The sequence below is a fragment of the Muscardinus avellanarius genome, assembly GCF_963383645.1.
Source record: "Muscardinus avellanarius genome assembly, chromosome: 10".
NCBI classification, from domain to species: domain Eukaryota; kingdom Metazoa; phylum Chordata; class Mammalia; order Rodentia; family Gliridae; genus Muscardinus; species Muscardinus avellanarius.
Window position 1 is genome coordinate 38,873,899 of NC_137796.1, and position 22,388 is coordinate 38,896,286.

At 37.3% G+C, this 22,388-nt stretch overlaps 1 protein-coding gene across 2 annotated transcripts in view; it reads left to right on the forward strand.

The window, feature by feature from the left end:
- Positions 1–7,062, forward strand: part of NETO2 (neuropilin and tolloid like 2) — a gene marked incomplete at both ends in the record, with an annotated part of 96,766 nt that extends 89,704 nt beyond the window's left edge. For both annotated transcript variants that reach the window (XM_080702066.1, XM_080702067.1), the window contains 2 exons: positions 5,213–5,326; positions 6,482–7,062. In XM_080702066.1, coding sequence (XP_080558192.1) covers positions 5,213–5,326; positions 6,482–7,062 — 695 coding nt within the window. The remainder of the gene's footprint in view (positions 1–5,212; positions 5,327–6,481) is intronic.
- Positions 7,063–22,388: the final 15,326 nt, after the last annotated feature.

Below are 22,388 nucleotides of genomic sequence, written 5' to 3' on the forward strand. Positions count from 1 at the left end.
AACTCTATTAATAAGATAATTTTACCTTTCCGCTCTTTTTGTACTGATATTAAAATAAGGAAAGTCTCCTTCAAGTACATCTATATTAACTATTCAAATGTAAGAGTGTTTTAAGGCTGCTCCATATCCCAATTTTGGCCTTATTTCAGGAGAGGGAAAGGAGGTAATTTTTTACATACTTATCATTAATTCATAGTTAAATTACTTCTTTTGTTTTTCTCTAAGCTGTTAATGATTTGTAATTTTATGGATTCATCCCTGAGAACAGTATTTAAGAAAAGGTTTATATAATAGGTTAATTCTGCATGAGAGATTCACTTTATGCTTACCCATTATAGATTAGAGATGTGACCAAAATAGTATGACTTTGCTAAAATGGGTGATACAGAATAGCAATCAGGATATGTTTAACTTCTTCCTAGGCACTGAATACTAGTATATATACATCACTTTTTAAGAAAGGATATGGTTTTAGGAAAATAATTTCTAGGACTAGAACTGTGAAAGCAGCAAAAGATATTTTTGTTAGACTAAATTTATAATATGATTTTCAGTGACATACTGCCTGCAGGTCCTCTGCAGGCTTAGTTGAAGGACAGAACCATCATTCAACATCATAGCTACATCTCATCAAAAGTAGAGCTGAAATTCTAACCTTCCTCTTCTTTCCATGACCTAATCATGAATGAAGGTGTAGAGTCCTTAGCTGTAAGCAGGGAACAGTTAATAACTGGCACTATCATTATTAGTCTGTTACCCAGGAAGACTTACAGTTCAGCCACTTTATTATAGTGGTTCATTAGCATTTTATATCAGTAACTGATACCTTGATTCTTATTTTAACTAGCTGTGCTTATCCAATGAAAAGCCATAAAATCTAATCTATTCTAATTTTTAAATGTCACATTTCTACAAAACAAAATTTGACAATATCATTGTTGTTTTCTAATTGCTTTAAGTAATTTGGAGAACATTTATAAAGAATCTGTAATAAAAACTAATGGTATTTTCCTCTCGGTGTTCAATCAGTGGGGAACACATCAGAAAACCTGACTTCTAGGGTACCTTTTAAGTTAAATGCCATCAAAGTGTTGTCAATGTTCTGAGAAAATCAGAAAACCAAGGATTCATAGTGCTTCTCTTTCTCTCTTTGTCTTTCCTTCCTTTCTTTCTTCCTTTCTTCCTTTCTTTTACTTGATATTAAATCTAGGGGTACTCTACCATCGAGCAACATCCCCACCCCATCCTCCTTTTTTTTCCATTGAGACAACATCTAAGTTGTTGCAGCTGGCCTTGAACTTGTGACTCTCTTACCTTAGCCTCCCAAGAAGCTTGGATTACAAGCATGTGCCACTCTACCTGGCCATGGTGCTATTTATAACCTCATTATACTTATCTTAAATATGGTTTAACTTCTTTTCATCCACAATTGTAAACTAGATAAAATAAGTAGAATTAAAATGAATTATGGTATGGTACATAAATAAAAGCAGAAAACTCCAGTTTGTAGAAATGAAGAACTCAAAAACACTGTTTCTTTAGGTTACTTTTTTTACTTTAAAGTGCACTCATTTGTGTAATACAGTCTTCTGATATCTGTGACAATTGAAATAGGTACACTAGCAATTGTTACAAAGTAAATAAAATACCACCATTAATCTTCATTGGTTTTTCTGCCCTCAGTCTAATGGCTCAATTACATCACAAATACCTGTTGTCCATAATGAGAAAAACCATCAGGTATTTTCTAAGAATCATGAAATACTTGTTTAATAGTTTAAATAGTACTGTTTTGACAAGTTAGTTGTCTATGAGTAAATTGCTTACTAGTTACCCACTTTTTTTTGCACTTAGATTAAAACCAAAAATATCAATGTAACTAAAACCACTAATTTCATAGTTTCATCAAATTTTAGAACCCAAAGTGCTAGATATACTGTACTCTGTCCCATTCTGTGTGTGTGTGTGTGTGTGTGTGTGTGTGTGTGTGTGTGTGGTAGGAGGGTACTGGGTATTTAACCTGGGGTGTTCTACATCCAAGCTACACTACCAGCCCTTTTAAATTAATTAATTATTTTTGCAGTACCTGGAATGGAGCCCAGGGACATTGTACCTCTGGGCTACACCCCAGTCCTATTTTTTTAGTCTTTTTATTTTTGAAACAGTCTCACTGAGTTTGCAAATGGCCTTGCAAAGTAGCTGAGAGTATCCGCAAACCACGATCCTCCAGTCTTCACCTCCCAAATGTTGAGATTACAAGCATGTGCCACCATGCCTGGCTCTTGTTGTTGTTTTTTTTTTAATTGTGTTTACTTACTTATTTGTTTGTTTATTTATTTATTTATTTTGGTGGTACTGGGATTTCTGGAAGCCCTTCTACCTCTGGACTATACTCCCAGACCTATTTTATACTTTTTTAGTTTTGGAAACAGGGTCTCTTAAGCCAGAGAGGCTGGCTTTGAATCTGCATGATCCTCCTGTCTCCACCTCCCAAGTGCAGGAATTACAAGTCTGCGCCACCACGCCCGGCTTCTTGTTTTGTTTTTGAAACAGGGTTTCGCTAGGTTGCTGAGAGTCTTGCTAAATTGCTGAGACTGGTTTCAAATCTTCAATCCTGTCTCAGCCTACTAAGTATTGGGATCACAAGTGTGTGACACCATGCCTGGCTTCTATTTCATTTATTTAAAAAGAGTAAACTGCCAGGCATCGTGATGTATGCCTATAATCCCAGTACATGGGAGAGTGAGACAGGAGGATCACAGGTTCAAAAACAGCTTCAGCAACCTAATAAGACTCTTGTCTCAAAATAAAAAAATAAGCAGAGTGTAGTGGTACATGCTTGTAATCCCAGCATTTGGGAGGCTGAGACAGCAGGATCGTGGTTCACGGACAGCCTCAGCTACTTATTGAGGCCTTCTGCAACTTAGTGATACCTTGTAAAGAATAAAAGAAAATAGGGCTGGGGGTGTAGCTTAGAGGTAGAATGCCCCTGGGTTCCATCCCCAGTTCCACAACAAAATAAAAAAAAAATTAAAATTAAAAAAATAAAAGGGGCTGGGGGTATAGCTCAGAGGTAAAAATGTCCCTGGGCTCAATCCCTGGCACCACTGAGTAAGTGATTTTGGAGGCCCAGGGAAAGAGAGATTCCATAATAGCACATAAGTTCTGGATATTCTCTATTGACTTACATTTATCAGATTTTGTTGGGAGTCTTCTGATAACCTAGTAAAAACTTGTTTTTTGCCAGGCATAGTGGGACACTTTTGTAATCCCAGTACTTTGGGAAGCTGATACAGGAGGATTGAGGGTTCTTGACAGCCTCAGCTACTTAGTGAGGCCCTCTGCAACTTAGACCCTGTTTCAAAATAAAAAGAATAAAAAGTAGGGCTAGGGGTGTAGCTCAAAGGTAGAATGCCCCTGGTTTCAATCCCCAATACCTCAAAAAACAAAACGAAAAACTTGTTTTCCCTGTGCATATTCAGAGGCAGTTGAGAAAGACAAAGGAAGAACAGCAAGTGAGTGAATACCAAAATAATATACTGCAGTAAAGTCCATGGTCAGCTATTCCCAAGCTTCCCATGACTACACTGTAAAGAAAGAGTTCTCTTTATAGGAAATTTAAAAAATATATTTTTTGCAGTACTGGGGATTGAAACCGGGGGTATCCTACCTCCCAGCTACACCCCCAGACCAATTTTTTATTCTTTATTTTGAAACAAGGTCTCACTAAGTTGCCAAGGGCTTCACTAAGTATCTGAGGCTGTTTGAGAACCTTCGATCCTCCTGTCTCAGACCACCATGCCCGGTTAATTTGTGTATATATTTTTAATGATGATTATTGTATATTTATTAAGAGAAAGATAATGTTTAGGGTGGGGAAAACACTTATTGCCTATAATCCTAGTACTAAAGAGGCTATGACAAAAGGATCATAGTTTTAAGGCCAGCTCAAAACACCTTAGACCCTCAGTAACTTAGCAAGTAAGTCTTTGTTTGAAAATAAGTTTAGTAATATAAGAAGTGTCAAATGCAGGAATGTATCAAGGTGTGACAGAAACACAGAAATGACTAGCCACCTAGAAATGGGGATTCTTCACAGAGAGGGTCACATTTGATATATAAGGGCTGTAAAAACAATTTACACAAAATATGAAATTATATAGTATATATTTTTATACCTTTGTCTTAAAAAATTGTAACTCAGAAGAATTTTTTCATTTTTTACTATGATAGAATATTCATAATATAAAATTTTATCATTTTTAAGCTAGGCATTGTGGTGCATATCTCTAATCCTAGCTCTTGGGAGGCTGAGATGGGCGGATCACAGGTTCAAAGATAGCCTCAACAAGTAGTGAGACTCTCAGCAACCTAACAAGACCCTGTTTCTGTACAGCTCGGAGGTAGACTGCCTCTGGGTTTGATACCCAGATCCATAATAATAATTATTATTATTATTACCATATTTAGTTGAACAGCTCAGTGGCATTACAATAATTATACTAACTGAATTCTTTTTGAGCTTCATCCATGTTGTAGTATATAACAGAACTTCATTTATGACTAAATAGTATTCCCCTGTATTATATGCCACATTTTATTTATCTGTTCACTCGTTGATGAACATATGGGTTGTTTTTACCTTTTGGCTATTGCGAATAATGCTGCTATGAACATTGGTATATGCAGGCATCTGTTTGAAAGCCTGCTTTTAATAATTTTGTATATATACCTAAAAGTAGAATTATTGAATCATAACACTATTATATGCTTACCTGTTTTGAAAAGCTACATAGTAGTTTGAGCCATGGTGACTATACCTTTTTACATTCCTACCAGCAACATGTGATGACTTTGTGTCCATATCCTTGCCAACATTGTATTTTAAAATTTTGAAAAAAATTTGCCAAACTACATAGAAGTTCTGTACAGACTGTGGGAAGTACACTCATATTGTCATTACATTGAAAATGACCTTTGGGCCCAGCCTTAGTAAAAGTTTTTATGAACCAGCATTGGAGAACATGACTTTTATCGTTTGTATAGTCACAGAGAATGTTCATGGGAAGGCCTTTGAGGTATGAAATTATTCCTGTAAAGTCAGATTTTTAAGTATAAAATCATGATGGGTCTGTAATTTGTATGTCTCTGTTCTTAGCAGTTTATTTATTTATTTATTTATTTATTTATTTATTTATTTATTTTTCTCCAGCTCCTTGCACAGGCAGCACTTTCTTTTGCCATAGCAACATGTGCATCAATAATTCTTTAGTCTGTAATGGTGTTCAGAACTGTGCATACCCTTGGGATGAAAATCAATGTAAAGGTAAGTCCAATGCAAAGCCAACCTCTTTGAAAAAAAGAGTAGCTGTTGCCTTTCATTAAAAGAGGCTTAAAATGTCCTTTTCTCGACTGTGCTTAGCATAGCTGTTTTAGCAGATATAGAGACATCTAATACAGATGCTCTTTTAAATGGATACTAGACCTCTGGGATGTGGCAAAAGCAAACAAAAATATTCTGAACAAAAATATTTTTTGTTTACACAGTTTTTTAATCTTAAGTTCAGAAGTGAACTGAGATATTTCCTGCCCTTATTTTATTGTTTTTTAAATTTGTTGTTTCTATTATACCGTATTTAGTTGTCAAAATAATTTAGAGGATAGCCTGTTCTCTTTTAAATTTTATGGAAACTACTTAATAAAGATCAGTATATTCAGTAATTTCATTAAATTACCTATGCTGGCAGGGCACAGTGGCACAAGCCTATAATACTAGTACTTAGGAGGATCACAGTTTTGAGGCCAGCCACAGCAATGTTAGACCCTCAACAACTTAGCAAGATCCTACTTAAAACTAAAAAAGGGCTGGGAATGTAGCTTAGAGGTAGAATACCCTCAGTACCAAAAAGAAAAAAGTTTTATGCTATATTTCTAATGGATACTTTCTAAAAGATAAATATGACTTACAGTAATAGTTGATTGTCAAAGTACTATCTCAGAACTAAGTATCTATAAGGTGATAGAATCTGACATTACTGTATTAACATGAAATATTTTTAGATAATTGGCCAAAAACAGTAGACCATGATAATATACATGGTTGAGTTAATCTAATTATTTTTCTCTCTTTCCAAGTGGTTATCAGTAGGAATATTTTGGATATGCTTAAACCTAACAGTTGCTCAAACCCACCATACAGCAGAAAACTAAACCTGATAGAGCAAACGTATTTATTTTTATGTTTTCTCTTTTGATGTGTTTAATTTGATTTATAAGTTGTATACATTCATGTACCTTTTTAGTAAAGGAACCAAATACTTTCTTTTCTGTACTCTAGCTATATTCTGATTGTCTACCTAGAAATCATAATAGGATTGTTTTATTTGTTTAAAAGCCTAGTTTTCAGCTGTATTGACCCAAGTTTTTTGTTTTTCTAAAAACTGGTGAATCTCGAAAGCTCAACATTTTTCTCTTTCTACAGAAAAGAAAAAAGCCGGAGTATTTGAACAAATCACTACAACTCATGGAACAATTATTGGCATTACATCAGGGATTGTCTTGGTTCTTCTCATTATTTCTATTTTAGTACAAGTGAAACAGCCCCGAAAAAAGGTCATGGCTTGCAAGACTGCTTTTAATAAAACTGGGTTCCAAGAAGTGTTTGATCCTCCTCATTATGAACTGTTTTCACTAAGGGACAAAGAGATTTCTGCAGACCTGGCAGACTTGTCAGAAGAATTAGACAACTACCAGAAGATGCGGCGCTCCTCCACTGCCTCCCGGTGCATTCATGACCATCACTGTGGATCGCAGGCATCCAGTGTCAAACAAAGCAGGACCAACCTTAGTTCCATGGAACTTCCGTTCCGAAATGATTTTGCACAACCACAGCCAATGAAAACATTTAATAGCACCTTCAAAAAAAGTAGCTACACTTTCAAACAGGCACATGAGTGCCCTGAACAGGCCCTAGAAGACAGAGTAATGGAAGAGATTCCCTGTGAAATTTATGTCAGAGGGAGAGAAGATTCTGCACAAGCATCCATATCCATTGACTTTTAATCTCCTAATAGTGATGTTAATTATTAAGTATATGTATGTAGCCTACAGAGCATTCATTCTGTTTTCAGCAGCCAACCCTGTTTTTTTTCTCTATCAAAACTAAAAACACCTTTATTTGCCATTAACCTATTGTAACGGTGACATTTTTATTATCTCAGACAGTCTATATGTTAAACCAACCAAGGAACTAAATATATTCAGTGGAAAAAGTAATTATTATCTCTTGCTTGGTATCATAAACAAATAGCCACCAGTCAATAGCAGTTGAAGAGGGGAGTGGTTGTGTTGAGTCAGGCTCAGCCTACCTGTTAGTTGTAGCATCAGGTATACTGCTCCTGATGATAGAGCTCTGTCAATATTTTGATCTCATGATGAACTTAAAAATAAGGCTTTTACATGTCTTACTTTTACATGACTTTTGTTTGTGTTTTATACACCTGTAATTTTGCCATTTCATTTTCCCACATAAGTGGTCCATGTACAACTTACTTCAACATAGGTATTTGCTCTTAAGTTGGTCAGAATATAGCTAGTTACTGTGATAAGTGCCAATTAAGACTCAGAATTATATTTCATTTATTCTTGACTAATTTCTATACTACTACCTTTTAATTACTGGATCTTTTAGTTCTTATTTTCTGTGAGAAGTAGTGGATGATATGGTTTATCACCTTTAAATCTTATTTTATCTTAGTTTTATTATACTAGAAAATTTTATAATCCTGGGGTTATGCATCTTGCCAGTTATGACTAAAGATTTGAGAAAGATAATAGCAAATCTTTGAAATTTCCCACATTTGGTCTCATTCAGTATCAAACGACAGTAGTTTAATTCACTTGTGGGGAAGCCTGTAATTAATGTTTATTTGCAATGTTTCTCATCACCAGATCTGTTTTCTATTTTTATAAAAAGATCACTTTCTTTGTATTGGTTTATCTTTTGGCATATGGTAACCAAGGTTCTTTGAGAGGTAAAGAACAATTCCTTTAAAAAAAAAAAAAAAAAGCTTGTAAACCTTTAGATGGCTTCTTCTTGGGACCATACATTTTTCTAGCTCATATCAAGAATAACAATTTCAACTTTTTTTTTAACTGCACTTATGACCTTATTTTTTTATGGTATATAAAACAATAATTTATAAACATGATATAAAAACTCATTTTTTAGGCTTTTGATATTATTTGATACTGTAAAAACTTTATTAAATCAAGATGAAAGACCTACATGACAGATTTCTTTGTGTTCACATGAGCAGCTTTGTAAACAAATACGCTATGATAGAACTGTATACCATAATTTATTATCAAGACCTTGGTAATGTGTACATACCCTTTCTCTTTCCTTTTGTTACTGTATTTAGTTTGTATAAAGTTTTCATTGTGTGATATTTATTGCTCTAAATCACTACACAAATCTTATATTAAAATATACATTATTACATGATCCTTGAGTCATTTTATTTATAGTACTGAGATTTTGGATCTTAAGGCACATGAAAGAAACTTGTTTGTTGAATTTGTTTATTGAATATCCTGTGCCTGTAATCCCAGTACTTGGGAGGCTAAAACAAGGAGATTCACAGGTTTAAGGACAGCCTCAGCAACTAGCAATTTAGACATTGTTTTCAAGTAAAAAATAAAATAGGGCTAAAAGGGTAGTTCAGAGGTAAAATGCCCCTGAGTTCAATTCCCAGTACCACACACACAAAATAATAATTTCATTTTTATAGTAAATAATGAAATGGAACATTGAAATTTTATTGGATTTCATTAATTCTTTTTAATATTACATAGTCCTCAGATTAGTGAAAACTATGATACTGAATACTGCCTCAGAGTGTGTTTCATCTTGACACTTTTATTTTTAAGTAAATTAGCCAGGCATGGTGCTACATGCTGTATTCCTAGTAAATGGGAGGCTGAGACAGAAGAACTGCAGGTTTAAGAACAGCTTCAGCAAGTAATGAGATTCTTGTCAACCTAGCAAGACCCTGTTTAAAAATAAAAGCTGGGCCAGGCGTCGTGGCACAAGCCTGTAATCCCAGTCCTTTGGACAGAAGGATTGCAGGTTTGAGGCCAACACACAGTGACTTAGACCCTGTTTAAAAAAAGGAAAAAAGGATGGGGATTTAGCTCACAAGTAGAATGTTCCTGGTTTAAGCCCCAGTACAAAAAAAAAAAAAAAAAAAAACTTGGAAAAGTAAATAGACTTGAAGAATGTAGTATGTATTCAGTGAGCTAATTCCAGATAGATTTGGATAATGAAATCCTTCCAATAGCTAAACTGAATACGCATTTTAATTTTAGTAGGTAACTCAGGCCAGTCAACATTTGAACAACAGCTATGATCTCATTTTTCGTGGTGATGAGAGAGAAATTAGCCTTTTTTCTTTTTTGGTGGTACTGGGGATTGAACCCAGTACCCAGGGTCATTCTAACTCCAAGCTACATCCTCGGCCCTATTTTAATTCTTTATTTTGAAATGGTCTCACTAAGTTGAAGAGGGCCTCACTATGGAACCTTCGATCCTCCTGTCTCATACTTAGGGATTAAGAGTATGCCACCAATCCTGGCAACATATTTTTTGTATTCTAATTATATCCATTGTGAAAATAGCTATTTATCTTTAACCTCTAGATTATAGTAGAGAATAATATAGTATGCTTAACTATATTGCCAGTAGCCACTTGTAACTATATTTTTATTTTAAAATTTGTATGCTTTTTTTTTTTTTTGTACTAGGAATGGAACCCAGGGGCATTCTACCTCTGAGACACCCCCACCCAGCCCTAATTTTTATTCTTTATTTTGAAACAGGGTTTGCAAGCAGCGATCCTCCTGTCTCAGTCTCCTGATGCTGGGATTACAAGCATGCCCTACTACTGCCCAGCTTGTATCCTATTTTTAAAGGGCTTCTAAATATAGAGCCTTTAAAGAAGATATTTAATAAAATCATACAGAATTACATGGCTTCATGCAGTTTGGCAAGTAAAGCTTGGATAGTAAATTTGTTTCTAAATTTTCTGGCTTCTGAAACAATAAAGCAGTTTTTCCTTTTCATAGTAGAATACGCTTGTCTGCAGAGGCTAGTTTTCCTTAGGATTTGAGGGTCTTTATATAGACATTTCCTCAGAATTTAAAAAAAGTTGCAAAATGCAAAAAGTGATTATAATAATACATCTTAACCCAGTAAAGGCATAATCTAAAATCACTTTTCTGATGAGTCTATTTGCAGGGATAGAACTAAAGAGCCAAATGATAAATACCTTAGACTGCCGTATGTTTTATACCTTCATTGAACTGCAGGTGGCCATTAGATCTCATTTTTAGTCAAACATTTTACCTGTATTGTATAGAAACAGCAGAATGGAAGAATATATTTTAAGCATTACCACCAAAATGTTAATGCTGTGTATGTAATCTTTTAATCTTTGAAGTTAGTGGGAAAACTACAAATTATTTACTGTAGGTGAAGCCATAAATTTTAATAATGAAAGACTTAAGTTATCTTAAGTTATCACACCTAAATGCAAATTTGGAGGGAATAAACATCTTCAAGAATGATGTCATCTTCCATTCCAAAATTAGCACAAGATGTCAACCTCCAAGTGACTACAGGAAACCTACTCATTATATATATATAGGAGTAAAGTGATAATACTTGTGTGGCGGGAAAGTAAATACTTAAAAAAAAACAAAGAATTTCCAAATACAACATTATGAAGACATTAAAAGGGTTCTTTAATTTTGACTTAATGACTATATCAGCATCTTTATGATGTTTAGGGATTAAAAGAACCTCTTGAATGCTTCTGATTGTAAGGTTTGTAGTGTGATGAGGATGCTTCCTCATTTTAGTGGTGTGTCCACTGACGAAATAGGATGCAGACTGTGGTGGTGCATACTTGTAATCCCAGTACTTGGGATACTGAGACATAAGGATGGCAAGTTCATGGCCAGCTTCAGCTATTTAGCAAGGCCCTCAGCAACTTAATGAGACTGTGTTTCCAAATAAAGAATAAAAACTAGGGATGGTGATGTAGCTTGAAGAAAAACCCTGGGTTCAGTACCCAGTACCAAAAAAAAAAAAATAAAATAAAATAACAGGATGGGAAAGGCCTTGCATGATTCCAGGAATAATACTCAAAGGAGATTATGTTCTCATAGCATCTTCTTTATTGATCATGTTTACCTTATTGTAAGTGCTAAGAATAATATGCTTTGGATCACGCTGATTAGATCAAAAGGAACTTTGGGTGTTGGTGTTGTTAAAGATCCAAGAAAGATTATCTGGTCCAGGTTTATTAAAGACGACTGGAGCCCATAGAGGTGAAATGAGTACCAATGTCTCAGAACTCAGCCCAGTGTTCTCCCCTTGCTTCTTGCTCTCTCTCTCTCTGCTTTTTTGCTAAAAGTGCTAAGTTTTAAAAGTCAAACAATGCTAACAGCGGCCCAGATGTTTTGTGCAAAGCTTGTCAATCATTTCGACTTGAAAATGTAATTCTCTACTTTTTTAAAAAAAACATATTCCCCCTTTTTAATATATGTACCATTTTATTATGCCACAGTTTTCTTAACATTATTCCTTGGCACCTGCAAACTCTGTAAGCAGTTGCTGTAAATTCATAATGAACAACATTTGTTAACAATATATAGGGTGGATACTTATAAAGAGCTTCAGTGCTTTTGCTTTTGTGATCATTTTTAAAATTCAAAGGAAAGCCTGGCGTGGTGGCACATGCTTGTAATCCCCGAGCTTGGGAGGTGGAGACAGGAGGATCGCGCAGGTTTGAAGCCAGCCACGCTGGCTTAAGAGACTCTGATTCCAAATTTTAAAAAGTATAAAAAATAGGTCTGGGAGTGCAGCCCAGAGGTAGAAGGGCTTCCAGGAATCCCAGTACCACAATAAATAAATAAATAAATAAATAAATAAATAAATAAATAAATCATACATAAATAAACATAAATAAAAAATAAAATTCAAAGGAAACAATATTTATTGTAGAAATTAAACATCTGTGTGCTGTGTCTCCTGAGTTTTGAAGAATAGGTCTAAGCCACTATAAGTGACAAATAGACCTCGTCTTTTTTTAGCTTCCTGCAAAATTATGTCTTATGTACCTCTACTAATAATTTTCTTTCCTTTATTAACTATGAACAAAGTATATACTTAATATGTTTCTGCGGTTGGTTTAATGATTACAAATCTCAAAAAGCTATAATGAACAAAGTGCATATTTAGTGTGTATTGTCTAGAGTACATTTTTTTAAAACAGTAAATTTTTATTAAAGATAAAACTGTAGACCATACAATAATTCTCATATGCTTAATCCTGGACTTGGCATTTTACAGTAAAGGATTTTTTTTTTTTTTTTTGCAGTTCTAGTGTTGGAACCCAGGGGCATTCCTCTGAGCTACAACCACAGTCCTATTTTTTATTCTTTAATTTGAAACAAGGTCTCACTGAGGCAAATTTTCAGATAAAAAGTTACAAATTTTCAGATAAGAGTACTGCTTTTCTAAAAGCATAATGAATTTATTCCATAAGACCAAATATTAAATTCATATGAACACCATCTTTGTATCTCTGTACAAAGTAATGTGCCATGACTTATAAGGAGATTAATATTTGGTGCCTAAGAGTCAAAACTCATCATTGTATTTGCTTTACATAATGCAGAATATAGAAAGTTTTAGAACAGGCTTTGCTAGGTCACTTTGTGGAGGTTCAGAAAAAGCTTACAGATTAACAAAACTATAAAGTAGTCAGGTGGTTTTTTGATAAATCTGATTATTACCATATCAAATAAATGGCTCATTTATCAGCAAAAAAGAAAAATAAATTGTTTTTATTTCTCTGCTTCAATTTCTAAAGTCTCTAGGAGTAACAGAACTTAGGCCATTTGGGGCAGCAGAATTCATTTCTCTGCAGTTGGTGTTTGCTTCTAAGTGCTTCCAAAATAAAGCAATCATTGTTACTTGTTTACAAGACAACCTTAGGGCCGGGCATGGTGGTGCATGCTTGTAATCCCAGTACTAGGGAGGCTGGGACAGGAGGATCTTAGGTTCAAAGACAGCCTTGGCAACTTAGAAAGGCCCTCTGCACTTAGTAAGACCCTGTTTCAAAATAAGTAGAAATTGAGTTGGGAGTATAACTTGGAGATAGAATGCCTCTGGGTTCCATCCCCAGTACCAAAAACAACATGGGGCTATTACACTTAAAATAATTTTATGTTTTTGAATTAATCCTCAAAAGTTAGGTGTGGCAGCTATAATTTCAGTACTTTGGGTTCAATCTGCAGTACCACATACAAAAAAGAAAGAAATCAAGCTAGTGTTTGTTGTTTAATCTGCTGATTTTGGGGGTAGTATTTTTTTTATGCAGCCATAGATAACAAATGCAAAGCTAGAACCCAGCATAGTGGTGCATGCCTGTAATCTCAGTACTTGGGGAGCTGAGACAGGAGAATCACAGGTTCAAGAACAGCCTCAGCTACTTAATGAAACCTTCAGCAACTTAGTGGGCCCTGTTTCAAAATAAAATGGGATTGGGGGTGTAGATTCAGAGGTAGAATGCCTCTGGGTTCAATCTCCAATACTTCTCCACACATACACACACACTATACACCACAAAAGACAATGGGTATCCTAACTCCACTCCTGCAGTAAAAGTAGTTAAGAGAAGTCTAATGTGATGGTTTGTTTGCAGAAAAGCTCAGAGTAGTAGCATAGGAGAGCTCATCTTTCTCCTGTTCCCATCAGTGATTAGCCTCCATAGTCACAAATAAAACACCCAGATTCATTCTTGCCCTCAAGATAATTAAATTTTGATTATTATGCATTCAAAATATAAATCATATTACCATTTAATCTGCAATCTTGAATAGTATCCTTTTAACTCACTCATTAATTGTTTTAAATGAAATTATCTAAAAATGAATAAAGGATAAAATTCTATTTCTATTCCATTAAGATATTTCCATAATTCAGCCAACATCTTTTCATATTTACAATCACATTAACTCTCCATTTCCTAGACTGCAAGGCTAGGTCATCTTGGGACAACTGATTTAGAAAACAATGAAATAACAAAGAGTGGAGACTTACTGAAAGAAAAATGAAAGCCCTTCCTGTGCAAAGTGCATTCTACTCCCAAAATGAAGTGTAATCCAAACATTTCTATACAGAGATTTTTGTTGTTGTTGTTGTTGTTGTTGTTAGTTGTGATAAAAAAAAAGGTTTCTTGTAAGAAAATGTTGTGGTTTTTTTTGTTTGTTTTTTTTTGTTTGTTTGTTTGTTTGTTTGTTTTTTTTTTTGCTTATATTGGCTAAAATGGGCAAAAGACCTAATCAGGAAAGTGTTTAGTTCTGAAATTATTTTCAGTAGATGGCTGACAGCCACAGCTACCTGGTATAAAAGATAAAATTGTATCCTTAATTGCATCTATGTGTAATTTTCTCTTTTGATTTGAAGTTATTTTTGTTAGCACAGTTTTACCCTATGTATATAATTGTGTCCTAAATCATTTCGTGGGGGAGGAGAGTTCTGGAGATTGAACCCAAGGGCATTCTATCTCTGAGCTACACCCCTAGCCTTGTTTTGTTTTGTTTTGTTTTGTTTTGAAAGATCTTGCTAGCTTGCTGAGTCTTGCTACTTCCTCAAACATGTGGTCTTTCTGTTTCAACCTCCCAAGTACTGGGATTATAGGTATACACCACCACACCTGGCCTAAGACCTTTTTTTCTAATACCAATCTATCAAATCTTAATCTCCAGAAACAAAGCTTCACTTTGTACCAATCTCTACAGTAGAGGCACCAGATTGAATGTCTATTCTTTCCCATTCTGCCTTTTTATTTTATTTTATTTTTATTTATCTGTAGTACATGGGGATTGAATCCAGGGTCATTCTACCTCTGAGCTACAACCCTAGCCCTTTTCCTTTTATTTTTTATTTTAAAACTGAGGCTTGCTAAATTGCTGAGGTTGGCCTCAAACCTGAAGTCCTTCTGTCTCAGTTTCCCAACTGAGGTTACAGTCCCCACTGGTCACTTTTTTGTTTTTGCTTGTACTTTTTGATGGAAGCTCTGGGGATCAGACTAAGAGCCTAGGCTCTGCCACTGAACTGCGCCCCACCAAATGCAGCCATTTCAATTGCTAGATGGCAGTCCGTGACTGCTTCTTGAAGTACTTCACTGAAGAAAATGGCGACTGAGGGACACAGCACTTCTCAGTAGCTGAAATAAATAAAGTTCAACTACTTAGAAGTCAGTGTCTTAACCAACAAAATAAATATATCCCAGGAACCAAAACAGATCCAGGTACCTTGGTGGAAAAAATCGAGAAACCCTGAACTCGAGACCACTGCAAAAAAGAAGAAGAAGGAGGAGGAGGAGGAGGAGGAGGAGGAGGAGGAGGAGGAGGAGGAGGAGGAGGAGGAGGAGGAGAAGGAGATAGAGAAGGAGAAGGAGAAGGAGAAGGAGAAAAAGAAGAAAGAAGAAAGTTCGGGCATCGGACCTGCTGCAGATACAACCTGGCCACCCGCCAGTGCCAGTGCGAGTTGCCGGCCCAAACTGCATTCCCTGGTCCTGACTGATACCACCGTGGCAAAATAATCCAATAGTTTGAAAATGGTCATAGAGCCTCATCTGAAGCAGCAAGCAGCGCCCACGCTAGAAGCCTGTGTGCTCACCAAAGATGGGACCACAGCAGCACAGTGAGTCCTTCAGAAACCTGGATCAAGGAAGCCAGGTATCTGAGTGTGTCCAGGGAAGCTGCGGGTCTTAAGGTGCACCCCAGGTCCAGCACTGGCCCTGGGTGCTTGTCCCCCACCCCAGAACCCAGCACTGTCCTCATGCGCCCTGTCTGCGCCCCAGGACCCCTGCTAATTGCCTGTGCCTGTGCCACCCGCACCCCTAAACTCGGCACTCACCTTGTGCACCTAGACCCCTTGCACCGCCAGAGCCCGGGCGCTTACCTTGCAGGCCCTACCTACTTCTCGGGTGGCCAGAGTTCTGTGCACCCATGAGATATCCTCAGGCCCCCAGCCCAAGTGCTGTGCCCAGCACCAGCATGTATGTCCACCGCATGTTCTGGACCCTAGTGCTACTGTCGTGCACCCTGCGGGAGCCAGAGACCAGTACTGGACCCTGCACTATGCCTGCACCCCAGACTCATGTGTGCCTGCCCTCCCCGCACTCCTGCCTCACCGCTGGCTGTCTGCTCCTGCCCCACAGCTGGAGACTCAGTTCTAGTGCACCCTGTGCACCCTGGCCAAGCCCAGGACCCGGCACTAGATGTTTGAGCCCATTCATGCCGGGGTCCAGTAATAGCTGTGCACCCAGCCTGCACCCTGGGAACTGGCAGTGCTCTGGCAGTAATTGTGTGTGCCTAGGAACCCTACAGCAACCCTTTGCCCAGGGTGCATCTTGGGACCACATGGGCAAGCCCAGTTAGACTTTCCAGAGACACAGGAAAATTCAAGACACAATACCTGCACAGGGCCTCAGGGGGAGTTTCCAAGTCTACTTTGGACATCCTCCATTGCTGCTGTAGGGAAGCACAGGCTTGAGTCTAGGGTGGTGAGTGCAGAGGCGCTGAGTACAGGTTGGAAATACACAGAACCTGGGAATTGTACAGAATTTATTAACAGTGATACCAGACATCCTGACACCTAAACCCAAAGTTGTCAAAGGAAAGAAAGGTGTCCAAACACCCAGAGAGTGACTTAAGAAGCCGAAAATAGAGTACAGAGAAAATTAAGAGACATTGGATTATATTCTGAAAGCTACCACAGCAATCAGACATTTAAATATTATATGGACCTGACCCCATATTTGTAAATAAGTAGGACTGTTTTTTTATTTTTATTTTTTGCTGTTGATACTTTGTTTTGTTTTGTTTTTATATTGCTTCTGTTTTGTTATTGTTGTTGCTGTTCTGTTTTCCCCATCCTTCTTTTACTTTTGCTTGTATATATATATTTGATAGTTTGCTTTGTTTTCTGGTTTCACAGTCGCTAGTTCTTTTTATTTTATTCTTGTTCTTTTATCCTCTTTCTTCCTCTTTCTTTTCTTTTTTCTTTGTCCTCTTTTAGTTGTTTTTTTCTTTGATTACATAACAGTTAGTCTTGGTATCTTGTGTTGATACTTTATGTTTGTTTGCTCCTCCCCCATCCCTCTTACAAACTTCACAACACTAACCAATCTACTCTTTTCCCCCAAAACTTTTTCCCGTAATAAACCTCCTTGTTTAATACTCAAAGTATTTCATATCTCCATACTTACTCCATACTTATCTCCATACTTCTACTAACTACAAGAGTCCTACTAATTAACTCTTTCTCTCATTCTCAACAAGATATTATCTTATCATACTTAAAGTCTTTCTCAACCTAAACATATCCTCTACCTAATCCAACTCCTATATCCATCACCCGAGATCCCCCCCCCCATCACCCAACCCTCAGCATTGGAAAAGCACTGCTGACCTGCCACTACCTCTAAACTCCTAATACTAAGATTGGATTAAACATAATACTCACAAATGATGGGTAGAAATCAGAAAAACAGGACTGAGAATGCTGAAAATACAAGAACCAGGAATAATGAAGAGACAACAGAAATCACGAATACTGACCTACAAGAAATGCAAGAAGGGGAGTTCAAAATCTCGATCTACAATATGACGAAAGGCTTTAAAACAACAGCATACAGGAGTCAGTACAGCAACAAAACCTAAGCATCCAGTAACTATGGGACAATATGAAACGTCCTAACTTAGGGATAAAAGGCATTGAAGAAGGGATAGAAGTACAGACCAAGGGCATCCGTAATCTCTTCAAAGAAATAATTTCAGAGACTTTTCCAAGCATGAAAAGAGACTTGGATCTTCACGTTCAGGAGACAAACAGAACACCACTAAGAGAAGATCAAAGAAGAACATCCCCACATCATATAATAATAAAAATGACCAACATAGATGTCAAAGAAAGAATCTTAAAAGCAGTGAGAACAAAAGGATGAGTAACATATAGAGGCAAAACAATAAGAATAACTCCAGACTACACATCCCTGGTCATGAATGCCAGGAGAGACTGGTATGATGTGATCCAGACCCTGGAAGAAAACAACTTCCAACCAAAACTGCTATATCCAGAAAAACTATTATTTAAAATTGAGGGAGAAACAAAAGTGTTTCAGGATAAGCAGAACTTCAAAAAATTCATGAATTCTAAGCCAACACTAGAGAAAATACTTAAAGAAATAAACCATAAAGAAGAAAAAAGAAGCAGACTCCAGAACCAGAGAAGAGATGAAGTTGATCAGCAGGGCTTCTAAGTATGAAGAAATAATACTATATCCAAAGAAGTTAGAACACAAAACAACAGGAAACAACACATTTCAATAACACTGAACGTCAAAGGACTTAACTCTCCAATCAAAAGACACAGACTGGCAAAGTAGATTAAAAAATATAATCCAAATATATGCTGTTTGCAGGAAACACACCTTACAGCAAAAGACATTCACAGACTGAAAGTGAAAGGATGGAAAAAGATATATCATGCCAATGGTGACCAAAAATGGGCAGGAGTAGCAAGACTGTGTCGCCTCTGATGTAGTACTTTAATTGCTCTGTCCCACTTTTTATCCCATAATAATAAAACTTTGTTTAAGCTTGCAGTAATGCAGTTATGGCTATTTTTTTTTTCTAAACTAGCTGAGAACAAGAACCCAAATCAACATCCCAAACTGTTACAATAAACAAATGTCAAGTATACATGGTGGTGCACACTTATAATCCTGGTACTTGGGAGGCTGAGACAGGAAGATTGCAGGTTCAAGGACAGCCTCAGCAAATAGTGAGACTCTTACTAACCTAGTGAGATTCTATTTCAAAATAAAAATAAAATAGGATTGGGGGTGTATCTTGGAGATAGAATGCCCTTGGGTTCAATCCCCAGTGCCACAAAGAATAATAAATAAAAGCAACCACTGGTAGTTTAAGCTATATGCCTAACACCTAACAATAAACCAAAGGTTAACTTTTTTTTTTTTTTTTTTTTTTTGGTGGTGCTGGAGTTCTTGGAATCCCTTTCACCTCCAGGCTACACTCCTAGACCTATTTTTATACTTTTTAAAATTTGGAAACAGGGTTTCTTAAGCCAGCAAGTCTGGCTTTGAACCTGTGTGATCCTCCTATCTCTGCCTCCCAAGTGTGGGGATTACAAGCATGTGCTACCACACCTGGCTAAAGGTTAACTTTTAATGCTTTACAATATAATTATGCTGCCTATAAAATTGTTTTTCTTAATGAAACATTTTTCTTTCTAAAGATGATTATATACATGAGAAATAGTTTAAAGCAAGTCATCATATGATACCATTTCTGTTTCATTTCTTTTTAAATAAACAGAAAATAAATTCTTTTTTTTTTCATTACTGGGAATGGACCTCAGGGGCATTCTACCTCCAAGCTACACCCCCCAGCCCAATTTTTTATTCTTTATTTTGAAACAGGGTCTCACTGAGTTGCAAAGACCTCACTAAGTAGCTGAGGCTGTCTGTGAACCATGATTCTCCTGTCTCAGCCTACCAAATGCTGGGATTATAAGCATGGGCCACCACACCTGGCTTGGAAAATTTAATTTTTGAAAGTTAATTTTCTTATCCTAAATAACAGAGTTCTGCAGGGCACAGTGGTGCATGCCTGTAATCCTAGCACTATTGGTGTGTGTGTGTGTGTGTGTGTGTGTGTGTGTGTGTGGTCATGGGAATGGAACCCAGAGTCATTCTACCTTCAAGCTATACCACCAGCCTTATTTTTTATTTTTTTTATTTTGAAACAAGTTCTCATTAAGTTGCAGAGGGCCTCACTAAGTAGCTGAGGCTGTCCATGAACCTGCGGTCCTCTTATCTCAGCCTCCCAAGTACTGAGATTGCAATCATGCACCATCATGCTCACCTTTGATATTTTTTCCAGGTAATTCTTGGCAGTAGGGAGGCCAGTCAGCATTTTTTAACATTTTTGTCATTACACATCATAGTGACATTCTGGTGACAGATACACACATGCACACATCCTTTGTTGTGTGTTTCCCTCCGGGTCCCTCCCAGCTCCCCTTTCCCCATAGATAATATTTACATTGATACAGATAATTTCTTGTATGAACAAAGGATTATTTGAATAGTTTCCATCACCAGATTTCCTCTTTGCCTCCTCAACTCCCTCCCCTATTCCCATTCCTTATTCCACTAAGGTTTCCCTCATTTATCCAACATCCTCTTTAATGGGTTATGACAAAACCATTATGGCAAGATATCTGGATTACTGTAACAGTTATTTTTTTATGTAGATGCTCACTGAACCACCAAAAATGTCTTTGAGCCAAGATAATCAGACTCCTTCAGCCCTCCAGCTCCAGATGATTATGATAAACCTTGTTACACCTGTTCCCCTCAATACCCACACCCAACTTTGCTTCTTTCCACCCTGCCTTGCTTTCTCTGCTCTTTACATTTCATCCCTTGTTCATATTTCACATAACAGATAAAATAAGGTACATCATAAATTTTAAAAAGTCACTAACTGACCACTCTGTTATTGAGATTCCTTTCTTGCAGACCAAAGGCCAATACTCAAATGCACAGGACCTTTGAAGGCCCTCACAGTGCCTGCAACACCACTCCTAGCCCTCGGTCTCCTTTGGCCCATTGTCATGCAGGAAGTAGCCATTGAAAATCCAGTTGCCTATTTCCCAATATAATATTATAAAACCTCTGAAATGTGGGCACTGTGAGGCCTGGCCAGAGGAAAAGGAGAACAAAGAACTCCAGTAGTGGTGGGAAAAGTGACCCTTACCCCCAGACCAGAAACCTACCTGTCTGCCCCCCTGTCGAGACTATGAATGGGGAAAAGTCACAATTGTGTAACTATCCTTTCTGATTCCCCATAGAAAGCCCCTAGTCTATAAGACAGGGCCCTTGACTCTCATGGACTCTTTCTCCTGTTCAGATGCCTTCTCCCTCCTCCCAAATTTATCCTCAAGTAAATCTGTTTCTGTTGTTGAGCTGTGCACTCCTTGTCCTAGTATTTACGAACATACGATATTTTTTGTGTGTGGTACTGGGGTTCCTGGAAGCCCTTCTACCTCCGGGCTACACTTCCAGACCTATTTTTAAAATTTTTATTTGGAAACAGGGTCTCCTAAGCCAGTGCGTGTGGCTGGCTTCGAACCTGGGCAATCCTCCTGTCTCTGCCTCCCAAGCACGGGGATTACAAGCGTGTGCCACCATGCCCGGCTCCAACATATGATATTTATCAACACTCTTTGTTTCCCAGTTAATCTCTAGCTTCCATGTGCATTGCAAATAAAATGTGCCAACATCCAGGACTGGATGCCAGTAGTACTACACCCAATTTTAACAACCAAAAGTAGCCAATGTGGGGAGTGGTAGAGAACTGACCCCAGTTGAGACCACTGCTATAGAAAGATTAAAATGGTTCTTGTTTTGTTTTTGTTTTGTTTGCATCACTAGCGGTTAAACCCAGAGGCATTCTACCTCTGAGCTACATGCTCAGCCCTATTTTTTTATTCTTTATTTTGAAACAGCTTCTCACTAAATAGTTGAGGCTGGCTGCAAACCTGTGATCCTCTTGACTCAGCTTCCCAACTACTGCAATTGTGCCATCATCCCTGGCCAACGTGTCATGGTTAGGGGAACTTTTCCAGGGACTCTGTTGGGCTCCCAGAAACTGTTCCAGTTACTATGAGAGAGAGAGATGTAACCGCAGGTTCTTGTTCTGAACTAGGTATAGATAAAACACTAGTCCAAACTCTTGAAGAAAGCTTAAATGAGTTTATTATTACAAAGATGAAAATATAGATTATAGTTTCATATACCCTATATTATCCCTACCCTACCTGAGATAGTATAAGAGGGTGGGTTGAAAAGAAGTCGCTGGAGTTCTAAATATAAAACAGCTCTTATAGATACATAGTCTCCCATCTTCCTCTACCACATTTTCCTTCGACCTAGGTGTAAGTCCATCCCTTAACTCCGTGTAGGCCCCTTTTGTTATAATTATGGGGAGTTCTGGCCTGGCAAAATCCTTCCCACCTTACTGCCAGTGTAAGCCTAGGTTTCTTTGTTAGGACCAGAATGATCCACAAGATCAGGGGCCACGTGGTTTCTGCTCCCCTTTCACAAAGGTCAATACTCTCCTTCCACACTCCTGGGGAATTTTTAGCTTCTTACTAGATGTCATTTATTATGCAAACCTGTTTTTAGAATGTGAAGGTCCTAGGTCCCAACTCTTCTATC